The sequence below is a fragment of the Xenopus laevis genome, chromosome 3L, assembly GCF_017654675.1.
Source record: "Xenopus laevis strain J_2021 chromosome 3L, Xenopus_laevis_v10.1, whole genome shotgun sequence".
NCBI lineage: Eukaryota > Metazoa > Chordata > Amphibia > Anura > Pipidae > Xenopus > Xenopus laevis.
Window position 1 is genome coordinate 37,828,217 of NC_054375.1, and position 22,328 is coordinate 37,850,544.

Below are 22,328 nucleotides of genomic sequence, written 5' to 3' on the forward strand. Positions count from 1 at the left end.
TTGAGAAATTCTATATGCTGCTTGCTTGAACATGAGAGTTAGACATGTTTCTTCAAGGAAATGTTACTAAAAAACATATCATTATACAATGCTGTTCATAAACATTTATTTAAAAAAAAAAAGCAATGGCTTATTGTTATTTGTAAATTACTGTTAATATAAGAAGTGTCTGGCTGTCCCTTGCTACTCTTTGCACTGGTGGGTCAGACGTTTGAAATAGTGTAGCAGCAGCAGTCAGCTGATTAATAGACTTGTTTAGGCTGAAGGAGAGCTGCCTTCTGTTTCAAGAACTAAGACTACAGATAGTGGCAGACAAATGCTGCTTTTAATAAGTGAGAAATACAAATTAATATAAAGCCAATTGTGATTTTAATTTATATTGGAAAGTGTCTTAGAATTGCATTTTTTTAATAAAAGTAGGGAATATTTTATCTTTAAAGTTTTCATCCCTTTTAAAGGAATTAGGATTGCCACCTTTTTGTTTCTTCAACTCCGGACACGGGGCAGAGCAGGTGACGTTGGGGGCGGGACTGGTGATGTTGGAGGCAGGCGGGATGATGATGTCAGGGGCAGCATTGATGACGTGGCGATCAGCAAAAAGCCCCCTCATGTTTGGAGTCATCTATCATTTTGCTACCCTGTTTGGAAATCTCCTGCTCATATGATTTCTGATAGCTCAAACTTTTGTATTTTTTTTAGCTAAAGGGTGATTGCCACTGAATTGCCTGGCTTCAATGGTGGAAAACCATAAAGATAACCCAAGGGCTTTTCTATTTGTTAGAACAAATGAGGCAACTCAAACCAATACTCTATTGTATTTATATATAACTGATATGTCAAATATATATAATATATAAATATATATATACATAAGTGTTCAGGCAATGGCCATCATCCAATGATATAGGCTTCTTTATGATAAAGTAGTCTCCTGAAAACAAAATAGACTAATTGCAAATTTTACAAAAAACACCCTGGAAAAATGTGTAAAATAATGAAATCTTGGAATAAAATGTTTTATTTTGGAAAACCGTATTATCATCTTTATGCTTGTGCGAGGGAATCCATGTCCTAATTCCCATATGACACTTGCTGTTTCCTTCATGGCAAAGAACAAGAACTGTGTCCCAGAAGACAAAGCAGGATCAATTAACCTTTATCTGAATGGCTCATTAACATTTCCTACACTACAGTTTGTAGATACATGTGACTGATGTAACAATAAGAATTATAAAATAAAGGCTATCTGTGGCAGAATAAACAGATTACAATGTAAAGAGGATGTAAACCCTACAAAAATATAATGTTGCCCAATGAAAGAAAATGTAATTTAGAGCTACTTTTCTCTATACAGTACATTAATTCCATAACCATTTTTGTGGTTTGAAAGTTATTTTTGGCTTTGCTTCGCATACTTTTTTGTAATGTAATTCAGGTTTTCTCCATTGAAGCAGGGGCAGAACTACCGGGGGTGCAGTAGGTGCTATTGCACCAGGGTACACCCCCCCGAAGGGCAAGCAGAACGGCGCAAGTCCGCCGCAAATAAATGCGTCCGTAGGTGGGACCAGGTGCACTTCCTGCACCAGGGCTTGGGAACTACTTGTTCCGTTACTGCAGTAAAGTTTCCAATTTCCCACAATGCCTGGAATTATTTGTCACAGGTCTGTTAATTGTGCTGCCTTCTGCTACTTTGTAACAATAGCAATGAAAATAGCAAGCAACAGACAGATAGCATTCCAGGTAATAGACCATATACATGTATGTGTGTGCAATTAGTATTGTATAACAGGTATGTCCCTAAGTAAATATTGCTGAAGATCAACCTTTAACTATCAATTTCAAGAAGTGTAGTATTGTAAGATCATTGTGAGGAGATAAGAGGAAATGAGATTCAGTCTAAAGAGAAAAGAAAGCATTCTGACTGCTACATCTTTTTTTAGCTTTAGACAATGCAAAATTTAAAAAAAGAAAAAAAGAAAAAAAGAATTAGCCAAATTAAAAATGAAGCTGAATAAGGAGCAGTTGGGCTGCTCATAATATGGGCAGGCAGTTTGGCCACACTTCTATCAAGAGGCAGTGTAAGAACATTACCTGGCAGGCGCCTGTTTCTATCAGTGTTCGAGCTGAATGACCGACTCTTCAAGGTTGCATGGCACTTCGGGTAGTTCTGGAAATTCCTGAGCGACGAGTGACATCATCATAAAGTGGTGCGGATTTCAAATGGCACTATGTATGTAATACATTGCCCAATGTAAAGGTTCTTTCCAAGTTCCTGCTGCTTCCTAATCACTTGTTCTGCATGTGTTGCCTGCGTATTGATCCTTGCCTGTCCCTGATACTGCTTCTTGCTGCCTGAACTATCCCCTGCCTGGCTGACAACTCTCTTGTATTCCAATTTTTGTACTGCACTGTTCTGTGTATGACCTTGGCTTGTGACCCCGACCATGCTCCTGATATGTGCATTGAGACCTCGTTACACGTGTGGTTTGACCCAGACTGTTCCTTGACTGTGCTAACTGCTCTTCCGTCCCACCCATACACGTTTGGTTCCCGTGCTCATCCAGAACTCTCTCCCTGGTTCTCCCGCATTAAAGGAACAGTTCAGTGTAAAAATAAAAACTGTGTAAATAGATAGGCTGTGCGAAATAAAAAATGTTTCTAATATAGTTAGTTTGGCAAAAATGTCATGTATAAAGGCTGGAGTGACTGGATGTCTAATATAATAGCTACAACACTAGTTCCTGCTTTTCAGCTCTCTAACTCTGAGCTAGTCGGCGACTTGAAGGGGGGCCACACGGGACATAACTGATCAATGAGTTTGCAATTGATCTTCAGCATTCAGCTCAGATTCAAAAGCAACAGATATGACCCATGTGGCCCCCCCTCAAGTCTCTGATTGGTTACTGCCTGGTAACCAGTGTAACCAGTCAGTGTAAACCAAGAGAGCTGAAAAGCAGGAAGTAGTGTTCTGTTATGTTAGACATCCAGTCACTACAGCCTTTATACATTACATTTTTGCCTAACTTTTAATTAGAAACATGTTTTATTTTGCACAGCCTATCTAATTACCAAGTTTTTATTTTTACACTGAACAATTCCTTTAAGACCTGGCAGCATCTGAGTAATGGAGGGCTCCACCTGATGCCAAAGGTGGCTGCTACAGGCAGAATAGCGGACTTAGACCAGAACCTTGGAGTTAGTTCTGGGTTTGGGATTCCATTTGTTACAGGCAGTTTCAGAATCCTGAAATTCTGTTGTTGTACGCTTATATAAATTAAGGTTTGAGATGCCTCCCATTGGAATGTGTGGGAGGTCACAAATTAACCTGTAATTAACAGCAGTGGCACCTATATACCACTTTATATAGTGGAAATATCACGATCACAGGGAGGTAGTAAATGTTAAAGCAAAACAATTCTTCATTGCTGCTTTTTAGTTAAAAAGAAAACTTTATTTTGCTCATGTTTAGAAAAAAAAACCAAAGCATACTTTGTGGAGGAATGGACTGTTAATTATGAAGAAACCTTCAAGGCTTGTACTAGACACGTAGGCTTGTTTTTTATTTATTTATGGTAATCTTTAGGATAGCTACATCAGTGACACATGTAACAATTATCACTTTCAGGGAACTCTAGTTTTAACCACAGAAAGAGGATCTATTTTCAGCTTTATTGCAAAGCTCACCGAGTCTTCTACTCAACATGGTCTTCAAGGAGGACATTGAAGAGTGAGCAAGACTAATACTGTTGAAAAATGTTAATCAGAACTTGAACATAAACAATGACAATGTTTGCTCTATTTCCATTAATATATGTTTCTTACATGCTGCTAAGCAATTGTTTTTTCACTAGTTCCCAGAGAGGAGCTCTCGGGCTTGGAGTTTTAGCCATAGAGTACAGTCGTGTTTTGTCCAAGGAGCAGAAAAGGCCACAGCTTTGTTGACTTGCTAAATGCTTAGTGTTCTACACAATATAGATTTCTTGGGGGGATATTCTAAACAGATCAAAATTTAGCCCAGACAACAACATTGAGAAAACAATGTTCTTCGTTATCTGAACTTTAGCACTGCTAATGTCTGCTCTATCTCTTCATTAATATCGGCACCTTACATGTTGCTAGGCAACCCCACTTTCACCAGGAGATAAAATTAACTATTCACATCAGCATCAAGGCTAGAGGAGAATACACAGAAACTCTTCAAGTTCACCGTAGGTAGTAAAGAATATATGGAACAAGTATTAAACATAGATACAGATTGAACAGTTAAAGCTTATGCAATAAAATAAGGCTTGCATTAATTATGCATTCTGGGAAATGTTATCAGTTTCTTGGAGAAAATCCACGATGTGAAGATAGAACACAAAGTGCTAATAGGAATTCAGCTAATTTGTGACAAATGTGTTGATAGAACTGTAAATAAAAGACTGTTTTCCACCAAAACTATGTAGCTTTGTAATAAATACCTCAGATGCTTTAGACAACCATTATTAAGACACTGGGTGGTAGACATGGACACCATGAAGGAGAAAATAATAGACTTTTCAGTATATTTAAAAAATAAATGTACATGACCTCAGTATGTACTCGACAATGTATAGCTCTGGCAGAAATTGTGACTGAAGCAGCCCAAACTTAGGAACTTTGAATTGTACCAGGCATGAAGACACTGTCTGACAGCTTGTTCTAGTGATGGGATGATAGATATATCCCATAAGAGGAGTAACAGCCTGAAAAAGGGTAACAATAAAGACTATAAATGGAACTATATTTTTTTTTGCTTTAATAAGATTGATTTTTTTTTTTTTCATTTGTTACATTGGGAAAAGGCATTAGATACCCTTAAAATAGTAGTAGACAGATAAACTAACATGGCATGCAATTTATAGTTAAACAGTCAAATGAAGCAGTACAGTAATTCCGTGGCTTTATTGTAAACCTAGCATCATTTTGTAAGGGCTCTGCTTGATATGTCACCCCCAAATTAAAGGGTGGCTGCTGTTGTTCTTGTGGGGAAGATGGCTCTTAGGGCTTTTAGTTGGAAAATATGACCTAAGCTACAGGCTTGAGTAATAAAATAGATGGGAGACAAGATATGGCATAGAGCACAGAGAGCCTAATAATATTCTAAAGGGGAAAACGATGATATTTATGCTAGATATTATGGATAGGATGCGTAAATTAGAGTTAAAGGGATACTGTCATGGGAAAACATGCTTTTTTTTCAAAATGCACCAGTTAATAGTGCTGCTGTAGCTGAATTCTGCACTGAAATCCATTTTTTTTATATTTAATTTTGAATTTGGCATGGGGCTAGACATATTGTCAGTTTCCCAGGAGCCCTCAGGTCATGTTACTTGTGCTCGCCTCTGATAAACTTCAGTCACTCTTTACTGCTGTACTGCAAGTTGGAGTGATATCACCCCCTCTGGTAGCTACCATATAACAGCTACCTGACACCTCCGCTGAAGGATTTGTTTGCATTGCTAGCCTGCGTAGTGATAGACATGAGAATAGCATCGAAGCAGGAAAATCCCTGCTTTTTTTCCTGCATGGGTGCTATCTACCACTAAGTTGAGCTAGGTGGTATATACAATGGAAAGGGGAGAAACAACATCTGTCTCAAAGCAGTTCTATCCTTGTGGCTCCTTCTCAAAGCTCAGAATCAGGCATAAGGAACTGAGTTGGCTGCCCTCACACCAATATTACAGCTAAAAAATTTATTTGTTGGTTCAAGAATTGTTTTTTAAATAGTAGAGTGAATTATTTGCAATAGGAACAGTGTAATTTAGCCATAAAATTATGACAGAATCCCTTTATGTATGTCAGAGTGCTGTGGTACAGTGGTCTATCTAAGAATAAGCCCCCCATACCATCATGGATGCTGAACTGGGTACTAATTCAGCAAACGGCAGGACAGTTTTTCATTTTCCACTTGTTTCTCAGGGCAGTGTTTCTGGATCCTGTGTTTATATAGGATCCTGCGTTTGACTTACTTTTGTGCATGACGAATGGTGATCAAACACAATGGGTTTGGAAGTACCGTATTCCTTAGCCCATGCTCTAATTTTCACTACTGAATTGTGTCTGTTTATAATACAGTGCCACCTGAGGGTCTGAAGATCACAGCCATACAATATTAACCTGCAGTCATAAATGAGCTTTCTTTATCAGTTTAAAGTGGACTTGTCACCCAGACACAAAAATCTGTATAATAAAAGTCTTTTTCAAATTAAACATGACATCACATTTCTATTTTTTATTAAAGCATTCATAGCTGTTGTAAACTTAAAAATAAGTTGTCAATCAAATATTGCCTGCCCCTCCTCTATGCCTTAGGCATAGAGGTGGGGCAAGCAATTATTTTCACTTTGCATTCAGCACTTCTTAGCAGTCACTGCTTAATTGTGTAGCCAGTGCATGGGGATGGACATCGGGTCCCCCATTCTGGTGCACAAACAAGATTCTGAGATGATACAAGGCTTGTCTTAATAACAGTGTCCATAAAATGGTTCCTGCCTGCTTGCTAGAATTATGAATTCCCAGACTGAAGGAAACAAGATTCAAATAATTTATATAGTGTAATTAAAGTTCATTTTTCTTGACTAATGTGATAAAATAGGATTATGAAAAAAAATTTTGGGTGACAGATCTCCTTTAATTTGCAAAAGGGATTGTGTTTTATAAATATATATGTCTATATATATATATATATGTCTATATATATATATATATATATATATATATATATATATATATATATATATATATATATATATATATACTGTATATTGGATTTTATTCATACAAGTGATGCACAAGTATGAATAAATGCTAATGACTTAGGGGAGGGTGTTGTAAGTAATGTATCAGTGTTTGCAGATGACACAAAATTATCCAGGCCAATTAATTCTATCCAGGATGTGGCATCCTTGCAACATGATCTTGACAAACTGGCAATCTGGGCAGCTAAGTGGCAAATGAGATTCAATGTTGATAAATGTAAAGTCATGCACCTGGGATGTAAAAATATCCAAGCCACTTATACCCTTAATGGGACTGCACTAGGCAAATCCATTATGGAAAAGGACCTTGGAGTCCTTGTAGATGATAAACTTGGCTGTAGCAAGCAAGGCCAGTCAGCAGCATCAAGGGCAAATAAGGTCTTGAGCTGTATTAAAAGGGGCATAGAGTCAAGGGAGGAGGGGGTCATTCTTCCACTGTATAGAGCACTTGTAAGGCCCCAACTAGAATATGCCGTACAGTTTTGCTCTCCATCACTCAAACAGGACATTATTGTATTAGAGAGGGAACAGAGAAGGGCAACTAAGCTGGTAAAAGGTATTGAAAATCTTAGCTATGAGGAAAGACTGGCCAAATTGGAGATGTTCACACTGGAGAAGAGGCACTTAAGGGGTGATATGATGACTATGTATAAATATATAAGGGGATCATATAATAATCTCTCTAATGATTTATTTACCTGTAGGTCTTTCCAGCTGACACAAGGTCACCCATTCCGATTAGAAGAAAAGAGGTTCCACCTAAATATTCGGAAGGGGTTTTTTTACAGTGAGAGCCGTGAAGATGTGGAATTCTCTCCCTGAATCAGTTGTACAGGCTGATACATTAGATAGCTTTAAGAAGGGGTTGGATAGCTTTTTAGCAAGTGAGGGAATACAGGGTTATGGGTAATAGCTCATAGTCTAAGTTGATCCAGGGACTAGTCCGATTGTCATTTTGGAGTCAGGAAGGAATTTTTCCCCCTCTAAGGCAAATTGGAGAGGCTTCAGATGGGTTTTTTGCCTTCCTCTGGATCAACTGGCAGATAGGTAGTTAATATAGTGAATAAAGAACCCCCTCTTGTAAAATATAAGGATATTATAAGTTACCGAGGAGTTTCATGACCATATAAAAACACGAGGCCGAAGGTAACGTCTAATATCCTCATATTTTACAACTGGGGGTACTTTATTTATTATAATACACAAGTTTCAGTGAGTCATGTGACAGAAATGACATCAGAACTCACTGTTTATAACTGATGACATCAGAACTCACCGTTTATAAGGATATAATTTACAATATATTCAAGGCTCTTGTGTATTATATATATAAAAAAAGGTTGAACTCGATGGACATGTGTCTTTTTTCAACCTTACTTACTATGTAATATTTCACTGAACTTGGAGTACGGGACTGTATAAATACAGTCCCATTTGGGAAAAACATCCATACAGCTACCTGGGTGCTGGTTAAATGTCATTGAATATTTCCTTCCACAGAATAAACCACACTCACAGGTCTTGTTCAAAAGTAAAAAGGTGATTTTTTTTTTTCAACGTTTCAGCTCCTCCACTCAGGCCGTTCCTGAAGACGGCCCGAGTGGAGGGGCTGAAACGTTGAAAATAAATCACCTTTTCACTTTTGAACAAGACCTGTGAGTGCGGTTTATTCTGTGGAAGGATATATATATATATATATATATATATATATATATATATATATATATATATATATATATATATATAGGCTGTCTTGTTTCATTATTTTAGTCAGGTATGTAAAAAAAAGAAAGAAAAGGCAACGGGATACAGAAAAAACTAAAACCAATATGAGATCCATTTTATCTGTATTTTCAAGAACAAAGTTGATAAATAGACATAGATCAGTCACACATTATACGTTGCCATAGCAATCTAAAGCCACAGAGGGCAAGGTGAAGGTAATAAAAATTCTATATATGGCGCTCACTAAAGGTTCAGATTGTCAGTATTCTTTAGCAATAGTATTATTTCCACTTTGTCAGTAGAAATAAAAGAGGACCTTTATCATACAGCCATGATACATGAAAGAAAAATATTATAACCATCTTTGTAGAGTCTGCAATTGTTTAATGACAATCACATCAGTATTGCAGGGTTACTAGTAAGCCACTGAGCAGGAAAATGTGTTGTAATGTTGATATTCCGTTTAGAACTTGCCTGTTTTGCTCACTTCTTAACCCATTCACTGGCAGAATAATCAACACTCAAGCAATTTTTAAACAATTTTTTTTTCTTTTGCTGATTGCAGTTTTCCTGCAAAAAAGCTTACCAGGTGTTAGGTAGTGACCTTTTTATTTTTGATTCTTGGAACAGAACCCTCAATCATTTTTATCCTATCCCTTTTTCTTAAAATTAATAAGCTGATCATTCATTTTCAGGACAACCTAAGCTTTTTCAATCTGCCTGAATTGTAATTCCTGTATTGTAACAAGATATAGGACTATAAATACCAAAACAAAAGAACACATTTTTCATTATATACAGAAACATATCAGAAATATTTTTTATTATTTGCTCAAAAATAGAACTGATTTGGAATCCCCATATCTCCCCAGTACACCAATACCAAATATGTATAGGTTATGGAGAGTCTGACAGGTATGGGGTATTTTATCTAGAAACCTTTTATCCAGAAAGCTCTAAATTAGATGAAAGCATTCTCCCATAGAGTCAAGTTTAAGCAAATAATTATAATGTAAAAAAAAAAATTCTCATTTCACAGAAATAATAAAACATTACATTGTACTTGATGGTAACTAAGCAGCATGAATACATATTGGTGGCAAACAATCCTATTGAATTTATTTTATGCTTAAATAATTTAAGGTATGGAGCTTCAAATTAAGAAAGGTCCCTTATCCAGAAAACCCAAGATCCCAAGTATCTACACAAATGAGGAACCAGTTACTGAAGGTTTCCTTATTAATAGTCCCAATTCTAGTAATACAACTAATGGTGCATGGTTCACAAATGAGGAAATTCAAAAGAGACTAGAACATGTTAAGATTAACAAAGGTCTGGGGCCAGATGGTATTCATCCCAGGGTACTTAGCGAGCTTAGCTCTGTAATTGCCAAACCTCTTTACTTAATTTTTCAGGATTCATTGAGGTCTGGCATAGTGCCGAGAGACTAGCGAATTGCTAATGTAACAGCTTTACAACATCTATGAATGCTTTAATAAAAATCAGAATTTGGATTTCATGTTTAATTTGAAAATAACTTTTATTATATAGCTTTTTATGTCAGTGTGAAAGGTCCACTTTAAGGGAAATATGTGAGCAGAGCATGTTTGATGCTCCTCTCACTTCATCATCATTTTTCATCATCATCATTTATTTATAAAGCGCCAACAAGTTACGCAGTCCTTTGCTTTAGTTTGTAACTTTAAACACATGCACTTACTCCTCATGCACATCCAAATTTCTTCAATAGAGATTCTTGAATAAAATATCCTGCAATGAGCTACAACACTAGCTGCTTGACAATCATTTAGTCACAATCAACATCATCATTTAAGGTTCTGATCCAGAACTTGTGAATATCATTGGAACAAAATTTTATTGTGAACTATGACACGAGCTTCGGGGAAAACCCCTTCCTCAGGTGCATCCTGCACCTGAGGAAGGGGTTTTCCCCAAAAGCTTGTGTTACTTTTCCGCTGTAATAAAATGTTTTAAAGGCAAAGCCGGAGGATGGTGTGCTTCTTATCCTGTTATTCAAGACAAAAATACCTCCATCCAGAATCCAGACAGAATCCATCAAAGGCTATATGAGGCATCTAGAGGCTGTTACATTTGCAAAAGCAGGCTCAACTAAGTATTGAGTTAATATCTCTGTTGGGGTGGCCAAATTTATGCACCTGTCTAATTTTGTTATGATACTACTGTTTCCATAAGGCATGTTATATATTAAAAGGAAGTTGCTATTTTGAAAGCTCAGCCAATGATAAACAAAACTCCAAAGAATTAAGTGGGGTTCCCAAACTTTTTCATATGACTGTATGTATATATATATATATATATATATATATATATTGTATAAAACGTATGTTTTTTGGCCTACATGGGCCAATAAAAGCTGTCAACTCGATCTAAAGTCTTATTAAAATTAATTAATTCTTTAAGAGTATGGCACAGTGCTTAAACAAATTGCAATTACTGTAAATAACTGTTTGAAAAACGTCAATTTGGAATATTTGTTAAAATATAACCTAGTACAGATGTGGGATCCGTTATCCAGAAAGCTCCAAATTACGGAAAGGCTGTCTCACATAGACTCTATTTTATCCAAGTAATCCAAATTTTAAAAAGTGATTTCCTTTTTCTCTGTTATAATTAAACAGTACCTTGTACTTGATCCAAACTAAGATATAATTAATCCTTATTGGAAGCAAAATCATCTTATTGGGTTTATTTAATTTTTACATGATTTTCTAGTAGACTTAAGGTACAAAGATCCAAATTGCAGAAAAAGCCGCTATCCGGAAAACCACAGGTCCTGAGCATTCTGGATAATAGGTCCCATACCTGTATCTCGAATACTTTTACATGGTTTATAGAAGGACATTTAAACATTTGTGCTGGCTCTGTAAACAAAGACATTGACTTATGGTTTAATGGCATGAGGCAGATGCTTTTAAACTTTTCACCCTAAAGTTTTCCGGGATTAAAATATCTTGCATTCCACAATATGTATCCGCAAAACAAAACCATTATAACTTTGCATAATGCAAAGTAGGCCCAGGAAAAAATATCATTGTGAGTGAAGCGTGCAGAAAAAAAATTCAGTAGTGACCTGGTTTGAGTTTGGTCAGGTATTTGGATTTGGTCAAATCCAGTCGCCCAATGCAGTTTCTCTCTCCTGCTGTCCACTTAAATTGCATCTGGCTGTCCAGATCCCAAAGACTTGTTTGCATTTCTCAGCTAAAATCTGCTCCAAATGCCCAATGATAGGTGAATGCAAGTAATGTGCCTGGCAGGAAACAGAGGTGGTATGGGGTGATCACTGGTATATGTTTCTCCTCAAGTCTAAGGAGGATCTGTTAATATGTTCAGCACTTAATCTTTTAATCTTAAATATTTATAAAAATAGAGCTATAATATATTGGCAGGCAGGTCTGCTTCACATGCTCCTGATGCAGCATGCTTTTCTTTAGATCACTTTATTTTTACGTGTAGCCTTTCCAACAATTCTACTTTAATTTATTATCTAGCCATGGGTGTTTTTTTTCCAATAGAAAATATTAGTGGTGCTTTTAGGGGGAACTTCAATTAAAGATCCTCCCATCCCACTTTCTATTCATTTCTATAGGATTTTCAGAATCGTCACTTCATAAATTAATTTAAGAATCTTTTAATAATGAAAATGATAGAAAAGCATGGGGATGCAAATTAATGAAAACTTACAAATTTCTAAAGAAGGGACTGGACTTGTGCCTTGGATTTATGGCTAATAATGTAGATTAAGAACTGCCTGCACCAAGTCAGAAATACAGATGTGTTTGGAGACACTGGACTAATTGATCATATGAAATCACTTTTATTTTACACTTCACCAATGTAGTCCTAATTTATATTCAGCCACTTTGAAGCATGCCATCCTGTACCTTATCTGTTTGTCCCTTGCATGCCCCCTTGTACAGATATGGGAACTATTATCCATATTGCTGGGACCCAGGGGTTTACGGATAACGGATCTTTCTGTAACTTGGATCTTCATCCCTTAAATCTACTAGAAAGTCATGTAAACATCAAGTAAACCCAAATGGCTGGTTCTGCTTCCAATAAGGATTAATTATATATTAGTTTGGATCAAGTACAAGCTACTGTTTTATTATTACACTGAAAAGGGAAACTTTGTAAATCCGTAATTCTGGGTTTTCAGGATTAACAGAATAACAGATCCCATACCTGTATATACAGAATGACTTTATTAACACCTCACACACAGATGGTCATTTGATCTATGGGCTGAATACTGTATATATATATATATATATATATATATATATATATATATATATATATATATATATATATATATATATATATATATATATATATATAGTGAATAAAGTACCCCCTCTTGTAAAATATAAGGATATTATAAGTGACTGAGGGGTTCCATGAACATATAAAAACACCAAATGAAACCAAGTGTTTTTATACAGGTGATGGAACTCCGAGGTGACTCCTCCTATTATCCTCATATTTTGCAACAAGGGGTACTTTATTATAATACAGAAGTTTCAGTGAGTCATGTGACAGAAATGACATCGATAAGCTCCGATCATAACCAATGACACCACTAAGCACTGTTTATAAGGATATAATTCATGGCTCTTGTGTAATAAATATATATGTCAGAGAACACCACAGCTTCATTGTAATCAGCTTGAAAAAGGAACTAAAACTTACCCTGTAACATCAATGGTTGAACGAAAGAGTTTACAATTTGATACGAGTTTTTCTGTGGTGAGCTGTAATCTCACATAGTTACATAGTTGGGTTGGGTTAAATAAAAGACCAAAGTCCATCAAGTTCCAGCCCTTCAAATGAAACCCAGCACACTTACATAGACACACCCACCCCATCACTTGATAAATCTTCCCAGAAATCTCTATCTCTGTAGATTTATATTTATAAACTTCCTAAGATGAATTTAGAACTGCAAGGTGTTCCACCCAAAGAACATCTGCACAGCATTTCTGCTTCCACATAGTAGCTTTGCAGTTGATGCCCTAGCAGTGTGGCATGCATTTCTAATTCCCATTAACCCAAAATTATACAAGACAATAAAATTGCCCAGCATAGTGAGATAGAGGGCAGTACTGAGGGCTTGTTATTACTGGAACCATTAGCACTCACTTGTATATGAAATTTAAAAGGTTTAATAAAAATAATAGCTTTGACATCTCTTCTTGTTATGTGTCCACGCAGATCATTAGCTTGTAGCTTGTGTAGATGACTGTATTTGTGTTTTATTTCAGAGACCTCGCAGCATAAATCAAATCTCTTGGAAAATATCATCGATAATGTTCAAGAACAAGTCAATATTTCGAGGAAAAGAACTCGGAGACACGCAAGCGATGATGCCTATAACATTGAAATTCTTCTCGGAGTTGATAACTCTGTCGTAGAATTCCACGGAAAGGAAAATGTTCAGAAATACCTTCTGACGCTCTTAAATATTGTGAGTATTTGTTAATATGTCAAAGGTATTAAAACTACTAAAAGTAGCATAATTAAATATCATGCTCACTAGGCATACTAACAAATGTAGGATAGTAGTAAATTGCCCTTAAATGCCACCATTTTCTATGATATAATTAGCCTAGTCTACACATCATTGGCTAGTCAAGTCATGTGTGTAATGGCAGGATGATGGCTAACTGAGCGCTGGTTCCACAAATGTGATTCATTCATAGCCTGATGCCTGCCTGTATATAGCATGCAAGCACTGATGATTGGTTGGATATCAGCTGCTCAGGTGTTGATGTTCAGAGGCAGGTGAGAGCATGTAAATGAACAATAACAATTGCCTGAATCAGAGGCATTTTTTCTTCAGGCCAGGCTGCCTATGAAAAAGAACTTAGTCTCCTCCGCTACACATCCCTTGCTCACCCGCCATGTTTTTAGTGAAAAAAGGGGACAGATCCTGGCAGGTGAGGGCTCATTGCTTTTATCCTTTGGAAAGCACAAACTGTTAACTAATTCATAAGGAATCTGAGATCCACCGCCATAGTATTCTTGAAATTAGAGAAATTAGGGTAAATACTTGTACAAACAGCATCTTTTAGTTTTCAATTATTATTGCTATGTTTTTGTAATGTAAAAAGTCACAAATATAAGCTACTTTTAAAGGAACACTAACACCAAAAAATGAAATTGTTTTAAAGGAATGATAATATAGTGTATTGTTGCCCTGCACTGGTATAACTGGTGTGTTTGCTTCAGAAATACAGAAATACAACAGTGCTTTAAATGGGGCAGGGGGGGGGGCAGCCATTCGAAATTGAAAAAGGAGAAAAGGCACAGGATACACAGCAGATAACGGATAAGCTCTGTAGTTTACAATGGGATTCTTTAGAACGTATTTGTTGTTTACTGTGTATCATGTGCTTGAATGGCTGCCCCCATGGCTACACAGCAACTTATTTATATAAATTATAGCAAAGTTACTGAAGCAAATGCACCAGTTTTACCAATGCAGGGCAACACAACATTATATTGTCATTCCTTAAAAACACTGTCATTTGTTGGTGTTACTGTTCCTATAAGTGGTCTGAAATGCAAATATCACAGGTCAAAAAAATCTCAACGTAGGATTTGTCATTTTGCAAAATGCGAGAACGGGTCAAGTGTTTTTACAATGCATTGTAGGGCTTGTTTACCACTGGTACAGGTACAAGTGCTGGAGTGCTAAGGGAGGGGAAATACTTCCTTTAGAGTAAGGGAGTCCAGCTCCATGTTTTCTTTGGGCCTGTTAGCCTGCGTGTTCTGATCAGCATATGCGGAGCCAGGAAAGCAGTTTTTGACAATAACATTTTTAGGAATGCAACTTGATTTTCTTGCTGTTTTGCCAGCACATACGGGAAAGCATCACATCGCTCCAAATGTAGTGTTAATATCAATAAATCAGAACATATCAGTGATTTTAAAACAACAGAATTGCAGGCGCTACTGAAAAGACATTTCTCACTGGTGCAAAATAGAATGAGAGATTAGTCTCCAGTTCCTTTGGAGATCATACAGTAGGTCTCTATCTTTCTCTCCTGGTGTTTGTTAAGGTGACCATACACGGGCAGATAAAGCTGCCGATATCGGTCATTTGGACCAATTTGACAGCTTATCTGCCCGTGATTGGGGGCTTCCGATGGGTCTGGCCACGATATCGATCAGGGAAGGTTTGATTTTTACCTGACCCATCGGAGCCCCTTGGCGTATCGTAATTCGATCATTCGGCCATACGGCCGAACGTTCGAATTACCCCCGATATAGCTATTCCGTTAGTGGCATATCGGGGAAAGATTGCCAAACGAGCGGATCTTTGAGTCTATGGCCAGCTTAAGTGTTTTCTCCCCCCCCCATAGAGACAGACGCACACAAGTAAACAGCATTCTATTATGAATAACATGTATTTATAGTAATATATATACTGGCTGTATACATGAAACATAACACTACATACAAAAACAAACAATAACCAGTACAAGAAGTAAAGAGAACCCTGTCCAAAAGAGCTAGTTGAAAGGTTTATTGTCTGTTAAGCTTTAACTTGGCTTCACAAAATCAATCACATACCATCACAAACTCAAAATCGAGGTCCTTACAAACTCCATGCTCACAATGTAGAAATGGCTTTATAAGCACCAACATCTCCTGTCAACAAGGAGCACACATACGAAGAGTAGTCAGCTTAATTCTAAAGGCTTTATTTATACGTGTAACACTCAAAGCCACAGCATAGCAATGGTTCAATCATCCCCATCCCAAATGAGCAATATATCAGGAAGAGAATAATCAATGAGCATGTTAATAATGATAGTCTGGGAGGTATGGCAAACTTAAAATAGTATTAAGTCCCTTATGCAGAAGATAATATAAGTGTTCTTCCGTTGTAATCATGCACATTGTTCTCTGAGACATAAACTTTTGATTAATAACATTTGATTGGAACTGAATGAATGGTATCATCTGTGAATATTGGATTTGTTTGCATGTGGTCTGGCTGAATACCAAGCATTTGTCCTAATGCAAGTCTATGGAAAAAAGGGCTGAGATGATCAGGCTTGAAAGGGGCGTATTTCTAATATAAGCAAAACTGAGGGTGTGGAAATTTGGATGCTAGTTGAACTGCAGAGAATGTTATTTTTGTCTATATGATGTGTGACTTGTGATTTGTATGCTCTCTGTGGGCAAGGGCCAATAGGTACAGCAGCTATAACTTAGCTTGTCATCATGTGCCTGTCCTTTGTCCTGTGATAGGAAACAGTACGTGCAAAAGTGAGCATTTTTGAAAGCTTGCACAGCCCACAGATTAGCCAGATTCCACTTATTTATCGTTACAAGTAGGGAGGATGCTATAAAAGTATGTAACAATGGCTAGAGGCCTGAATTCACAGTTCTGGGGATGGAGTACGATGCTTTTTAGAGAAATTCATTTGTGAATTGTAATCCTGAACATGCTATGAACTCACCCGTATTTTCAGGAGTCACCCTGATTTAAGCTCCCTTACCTGGTCATTTGCAGGAACAGGTCCGTCACCCACTGCTAGTAATTTGTCATTTCATGATATTCAGTTTGTGGGAGGCATGTCCTCATCCTGCCCCTACCTGCTTCTTTTTTTGTGGATAACAGTTTGTACAACTAGAGCCAGTGTCAGTCAAAGGGCACTGACTCAAGGGTTTAAAACATAATTGCTTCTCTATAGCTTGGTAAAGCCTCTTCTTTTGTATGCGGTGCAGTTTTGGACTCCAGTCTTAAAGAAGGATATTAATGAGCTGGAGAGATGTGCAACCAAATTGATGATAGGAAGTGACCAATTAAACTATGAGGAAAGAAAGTTGTCTCTTGCGAGGGCCCCTACCCTCACATTTCTTGTGGATAATAGTTTGTGCAACTAGAGGCAATGTCAGTCAGTGTCTTCTAAAGTAAAAAAGTTCTTTTTTACATAAAAAATAGTTTTTTATTGCATTTTAAAACATACAATATTCATGCAAGACTGAAATATTACACGATGTACTGAAACATGTATAAAGCATATAGTTTTACATATAATGCTCTAACATTATCATAATAAGTTTACTTAAACATAAACAAGAAAAGAAATCTACCATTGCATACACAACACCTATATGTCAGAGAGTCCTAGACTGAGACCAATAAAGTAAAAATGTATGTTACACTAGGCAATGATCCATAGTTCCCTCTCGGACATCAAGCATATATCCTACAGTAGTGAACCTATCACACCTGCCAGTACGAACAAAACCAGGTATTAAATACATAATACAAGTCATATTGAAAGAAGCTGTCTTGTAGTGGGGTCACAGCATCTGTAATCCAACCATGGTTGCCAAACTTTTAAAAAAATTATTGTGGATGTTATTAAGAAAGCTATTCACCATAATCCAATCTACTTTGTGTTTAAAGGCCAAAAGGGGAATGGAGCCGGATTTCCAACCTTTAGCTATGGTTTGCTTTGCGGCCATAAATATTATCGTGAAAAACAGAGAATATAACAGTATGAATTCTAATCCAAAATGGACCACCCTAGGGCACGTCCACTGTATGTGATACATTGAGCCGATTTGTTGGCAGCCTCTGAAGCAGTTTGGATCCACTGAAGCAATACCTTTTGCTATTCTATCAGGTTTCAGATACCATCTGAATAGTACTTTATATGATGCTTCCAACAATAAGTGTTGATAGAGCTTGATTTGGGGATGTCCCAGCATTTCTGCCAGACATCAGTATCATGGGTAACTGATGTGTCCTTCTCCCATGCCCGGACATAAGCATGTTCCCTATGGTTGGATAGGTTGTTAAGAGCTGAATATAAAATAGAGACCATACCAGTCTGATTGGAAGGGCGAATGCACCACATTTCAATGTTGTGCTCAACTGTTTCCCAGTGGGCCTTTACTGAAGATATATAATGTAACACCTGTAATGCTCTAAACGATTCTGATATCAGAAGGTCATGTAAACTCTGTAAATTGGATGAGGACAATGGTCCCCTTACGGTATAGCAGTTATAGATCCTGGTGTTATTTGAGCTTCACCACTGAAAAAGTACTGGATTTTGGCCAAGAATGAAATCCGGATTCTGGAACAGAGGGGTCGCTGGAGCCCAAAGTGACATTAGCTTGGAGGAGTACTTAATTCTATCCCACACTTTTAAAGTGGCTTCTAGACTTGGACTAATGGTTAAAGACTGTCTTCGAGATGTAGACCAAACCAATGCTTCAGCTGTATAGGGAGTACTAAGATCATTTTCCTTCAATACCCACTGAGGACCCTCCTGACCCAAGTGTAATAATAGGATCGCCGTTAGCTGTGCGGCGTAGTAATTGTAAGTCAAATTTTGGAGGCCCAGATCCCCCTGTGCTCTAGATGCAAATAAGGTTTGCTGGTTGACCCTAGGGGGCTTTCCATTCCAGATATACTTTATTACCTTGTCATGCATCTTTTTTTATGGATTAACGCTTAGGGGCAGATTTATCAAGGGTCAAATTGAAAATTCGAATTTTTGAGTTTTTTTATGGTCAAAACTATCAAATTGGACTAGGGAGTTATTCAGATTTGATTCGAGTTTTTTTAAAAATTCAAATTGGATTTATTATACACTGGCCTTTTAAGAACTCAAATTAGACTATTCACCTTAAACCTGCCGAATTGCTGTTTAAGTCAATGGGAGACGTCCATGACGGAATTAATCTGGAGTTGTTTGCAGCCTTCCTGACATTCAAGCTTTTTTCTGAGAATTTGATTAGAGTTTTCGGATTCATCGAAATTCGACCCTTGATAAATGTGCCTCTTAATGTTTTGGCAACATTTCCCTATGGGGAAGGTCCCCATAGGCTTTCTAGGCAATTTGTGATCAAAGGAAAATCGTTCGATCGATGGATTAAAATGCTTCGAATCGTTCGATTCGAAGGATTTAATCAAACGAATTGCGGTAAATCCTTCGACTTCGATATTCGAAGTCGAAGGATTATATTTCGAGGTTCGAATATCGAGGTTTAATTAACCCTCGATATTCGACCAATAGTAAATGTGCCCCCAAGTGTCCGAATTTACACATTCAAATTTAATTTAATTAATCAAATGTAATTTTAATCCTCCATATTTGCATGTAAATTTGAATGTGAGATTTATCACACTTTGACCATGGAAACAGTCCTAATTTAAATATTCACCACCTTAAACCTGCCGAGTTCATTTATATGTCAATGTAATTTCTAGGTTAATGAAATCTACCACGACGAATCTTTGGGTGCCCATATTAACGTTGTGCTTGTACGGATCATCATGCTTAGTCATGCAGAAGTAAGTTCATTTTCTTTTTGATGTTTTTTGCATTGTTTATAACGGAGTCAAGTCCAAGTTCTTGGTAACCAAAAAGGATCAGGAGAAATCGTAGTCAAAATCCAGGCAGTGGTTCAATAGGCAGGCAGCAAGGATCAAAGTCAGAGGTACAGGCAAGGTCAAAAATCCAGGAATCCAATTAAAATTAATTTAGGAGCAACCAGGAATACCAACAGCAATTCTTATAATCTTGCATTGAACCCGTGACCCTGGTGCTCTCTTATTTCTGATGTCAGGCGCCCAGCGCGATGATGTCAGTGAGTGGTGCTGGGCGCCACCATCTTGGATGCGGAGTGCTCTGTATCGGAGCATTCCTGACAATTCTTGGTTGTAAAAAACGATGTAAGTTTATAGGTCCAAATCTACTACCCGGAACTCTCAGAATGCACCAATCCCTGCTACTTTACTGACCCATCCCCTGATAGTATAGTCCCTTTATGTAAACTACCTGCCCATTTACACCTTCTATCCCCTAATTTCAAGGTCAAGTTTTACCAACTGAAAATAGTGGCAACCCTATAAAGGGCTCTCAAAGGGACTGTAAGCTCTACAAATTTTCAGTTTGCTTTAACTGAAAAAAGTGGTACTTTTCTGCATAAAGGAAAAAAAAGTAAATTCTGAGCAACTTTCCAATATACATTGAACATTTTCGGTGGATTTTAACATTCGACCCAGAGAACAGGAAGCAATTACATTACAATTACACTTCTGTGACAAATATGACACTAAACTGACCTATAAACTTACATATTTTTTTATACTATACTAGAAATATATCTAAAACATATTTTTATAACAAATTCAAGACTACAGCTTATTTGGAATGCCTCATGTCTAATGAATGAGCTAAAAGCAAATATGTGTTGCGTATAGAGACCCTAGAATAAAAATACAGTCACGTTCCCTTATTTTTTTAAGTTTTCCCGGATTCTACTTTTTTTTTTTTTTTTTACAGTTTTTCAAGTTCTAATGCATTTCAAATTTTCAATAGAAGTATTTCCCAGATTTTAAGTTGGGTTTCCTGCTTTTTATATCATAATATTGGGGCATTTTGCTTAAAACCATGTTTATCCCCTCTGAATGTTACTTTTCCCTCATTTCAAGTCTGTTTTTTGCATGTTTTGCCTTATTTACAAGAAAATTTCAAGAACCAGTTTCCCGGTTTTTACATATTTTTCCTGAAGTATTTGAAGCACTTTGGCTGCTGCAAAATACAGTTATAAAGCCCCTCACTGCACATAAGTTTAATATGGACATAACAGTTTTTGAGAATACACATTCTGACAAATTCATTATGGCAAGTGCGCTCTTGTTTAGTATTGGGAACATTTTCCTGTAAGTGTTTATAGAGCCATTGCTTATATTTTGTGGTTTATCACCATCTAATTATTAAACTCATTGTATTTTCAATAGACTATTAGTTATCTCCTTTGAAGGGTGGATCCTGAAATATACTGCATGGTATCCTTCACTGCTGCCTTTATTGTAAATAGCATCAAAAACACAAAACTATTGCAATAGGAGTGCTTTATATGGAAATATATATGAAGTTATTTAGTTTTTTCTATTACTGGCTATTTAATTTAGTACTGCCTTTGGAAAGAAGACATCTGATTTTTGATCCTGAGACCAACAATTTTCACGAATAACCAAAGAATCAATGTCTGTTGTAAAATAGGTTCCTAAATACACCCAGGGTACAGACAGAGACATGGATGTAAACAAGCACCGACTGATCAACCAAAAACTGAGAGGCACTGTTCTAAACAGTAATTAAAATAGCACTATTTGTTACATTGATTAAATATATGGCCAAATCGCAACGATTTGAAGTAATTTAGCACAATGGCAGACACTGTCTGTGCTTTTTATAATATTTATTTATTTAAATTATTTTAAGTGTGTACCTTGTATGGATTATTTTGCAAAAGGGACACTCTAAATATGGCTTATGCTTTCTCATAGTCTGCCACCTTAATTAAGGTTGGGAATCCTTCTCAGAGTTTAGAGAATGTCTGTCGGTGGGCATATCGGCTGCGGAAACCAGAGGCTGGACATGCTGAAAATCATGACCATGCCATATTTCTCACAAGGCAAGAATTTGGTCCATCAGGCATGCAAGGTATGGGGCTGACTGTGTACAGAAATCTTTATAGAATCCTTAAGTGTGCTCATTCCACATCGCTTGTCAAAAAGTGTATATAATGTAGATTTGAATTCCTTAAACATCATTAAATAACATCATTATTTTGCATAATCCACAATTATTGCACAAAGCTGGGGTATGTAGTCTTTTCCATGAATAGATGGATACTAACTCTACTGCTGGGCAAACCCTGATAAAGGGACCAGTCTCACCACTTTACCAAGAGGGATATACTATGCATGTAGATCTCCTCAGTGCTGGGTCA

The 22,328-nt window shown here is 36.9% G+C and overlaps 1 protein-coding gene across 1 annotated transcript in view; it reads left to right on the plus strand.

The window, feature by feature from the left end:
• The window catches only part of adamts2.L (ADAM metallopeptidase with thrombospondin type 1 motif 2 L homeolog), a 112,232-nt gene that overhangs the window by 34,493 nt on the left and 55,411 nt on the right, over window positions 1-22,328 (plus strand). The window contains exons 4-6 of the mRNA XM_041586144.1: window positions 13,814-14,016; window positions 19,795-19,878; window positions 21,883-22,039. Of these exons, the coding sequence (XP_041442078.1) occupies window positions 13,814-14,016; window positions 19,795-19,878; window positions 21,883-22,039 (444 nt within the window). The remainder of the gene's footprint in view (window positions 1-13,813; window positions 14,017-19,794; window positions 19,879-21,882; window positions 22,040-22,328) is intronic.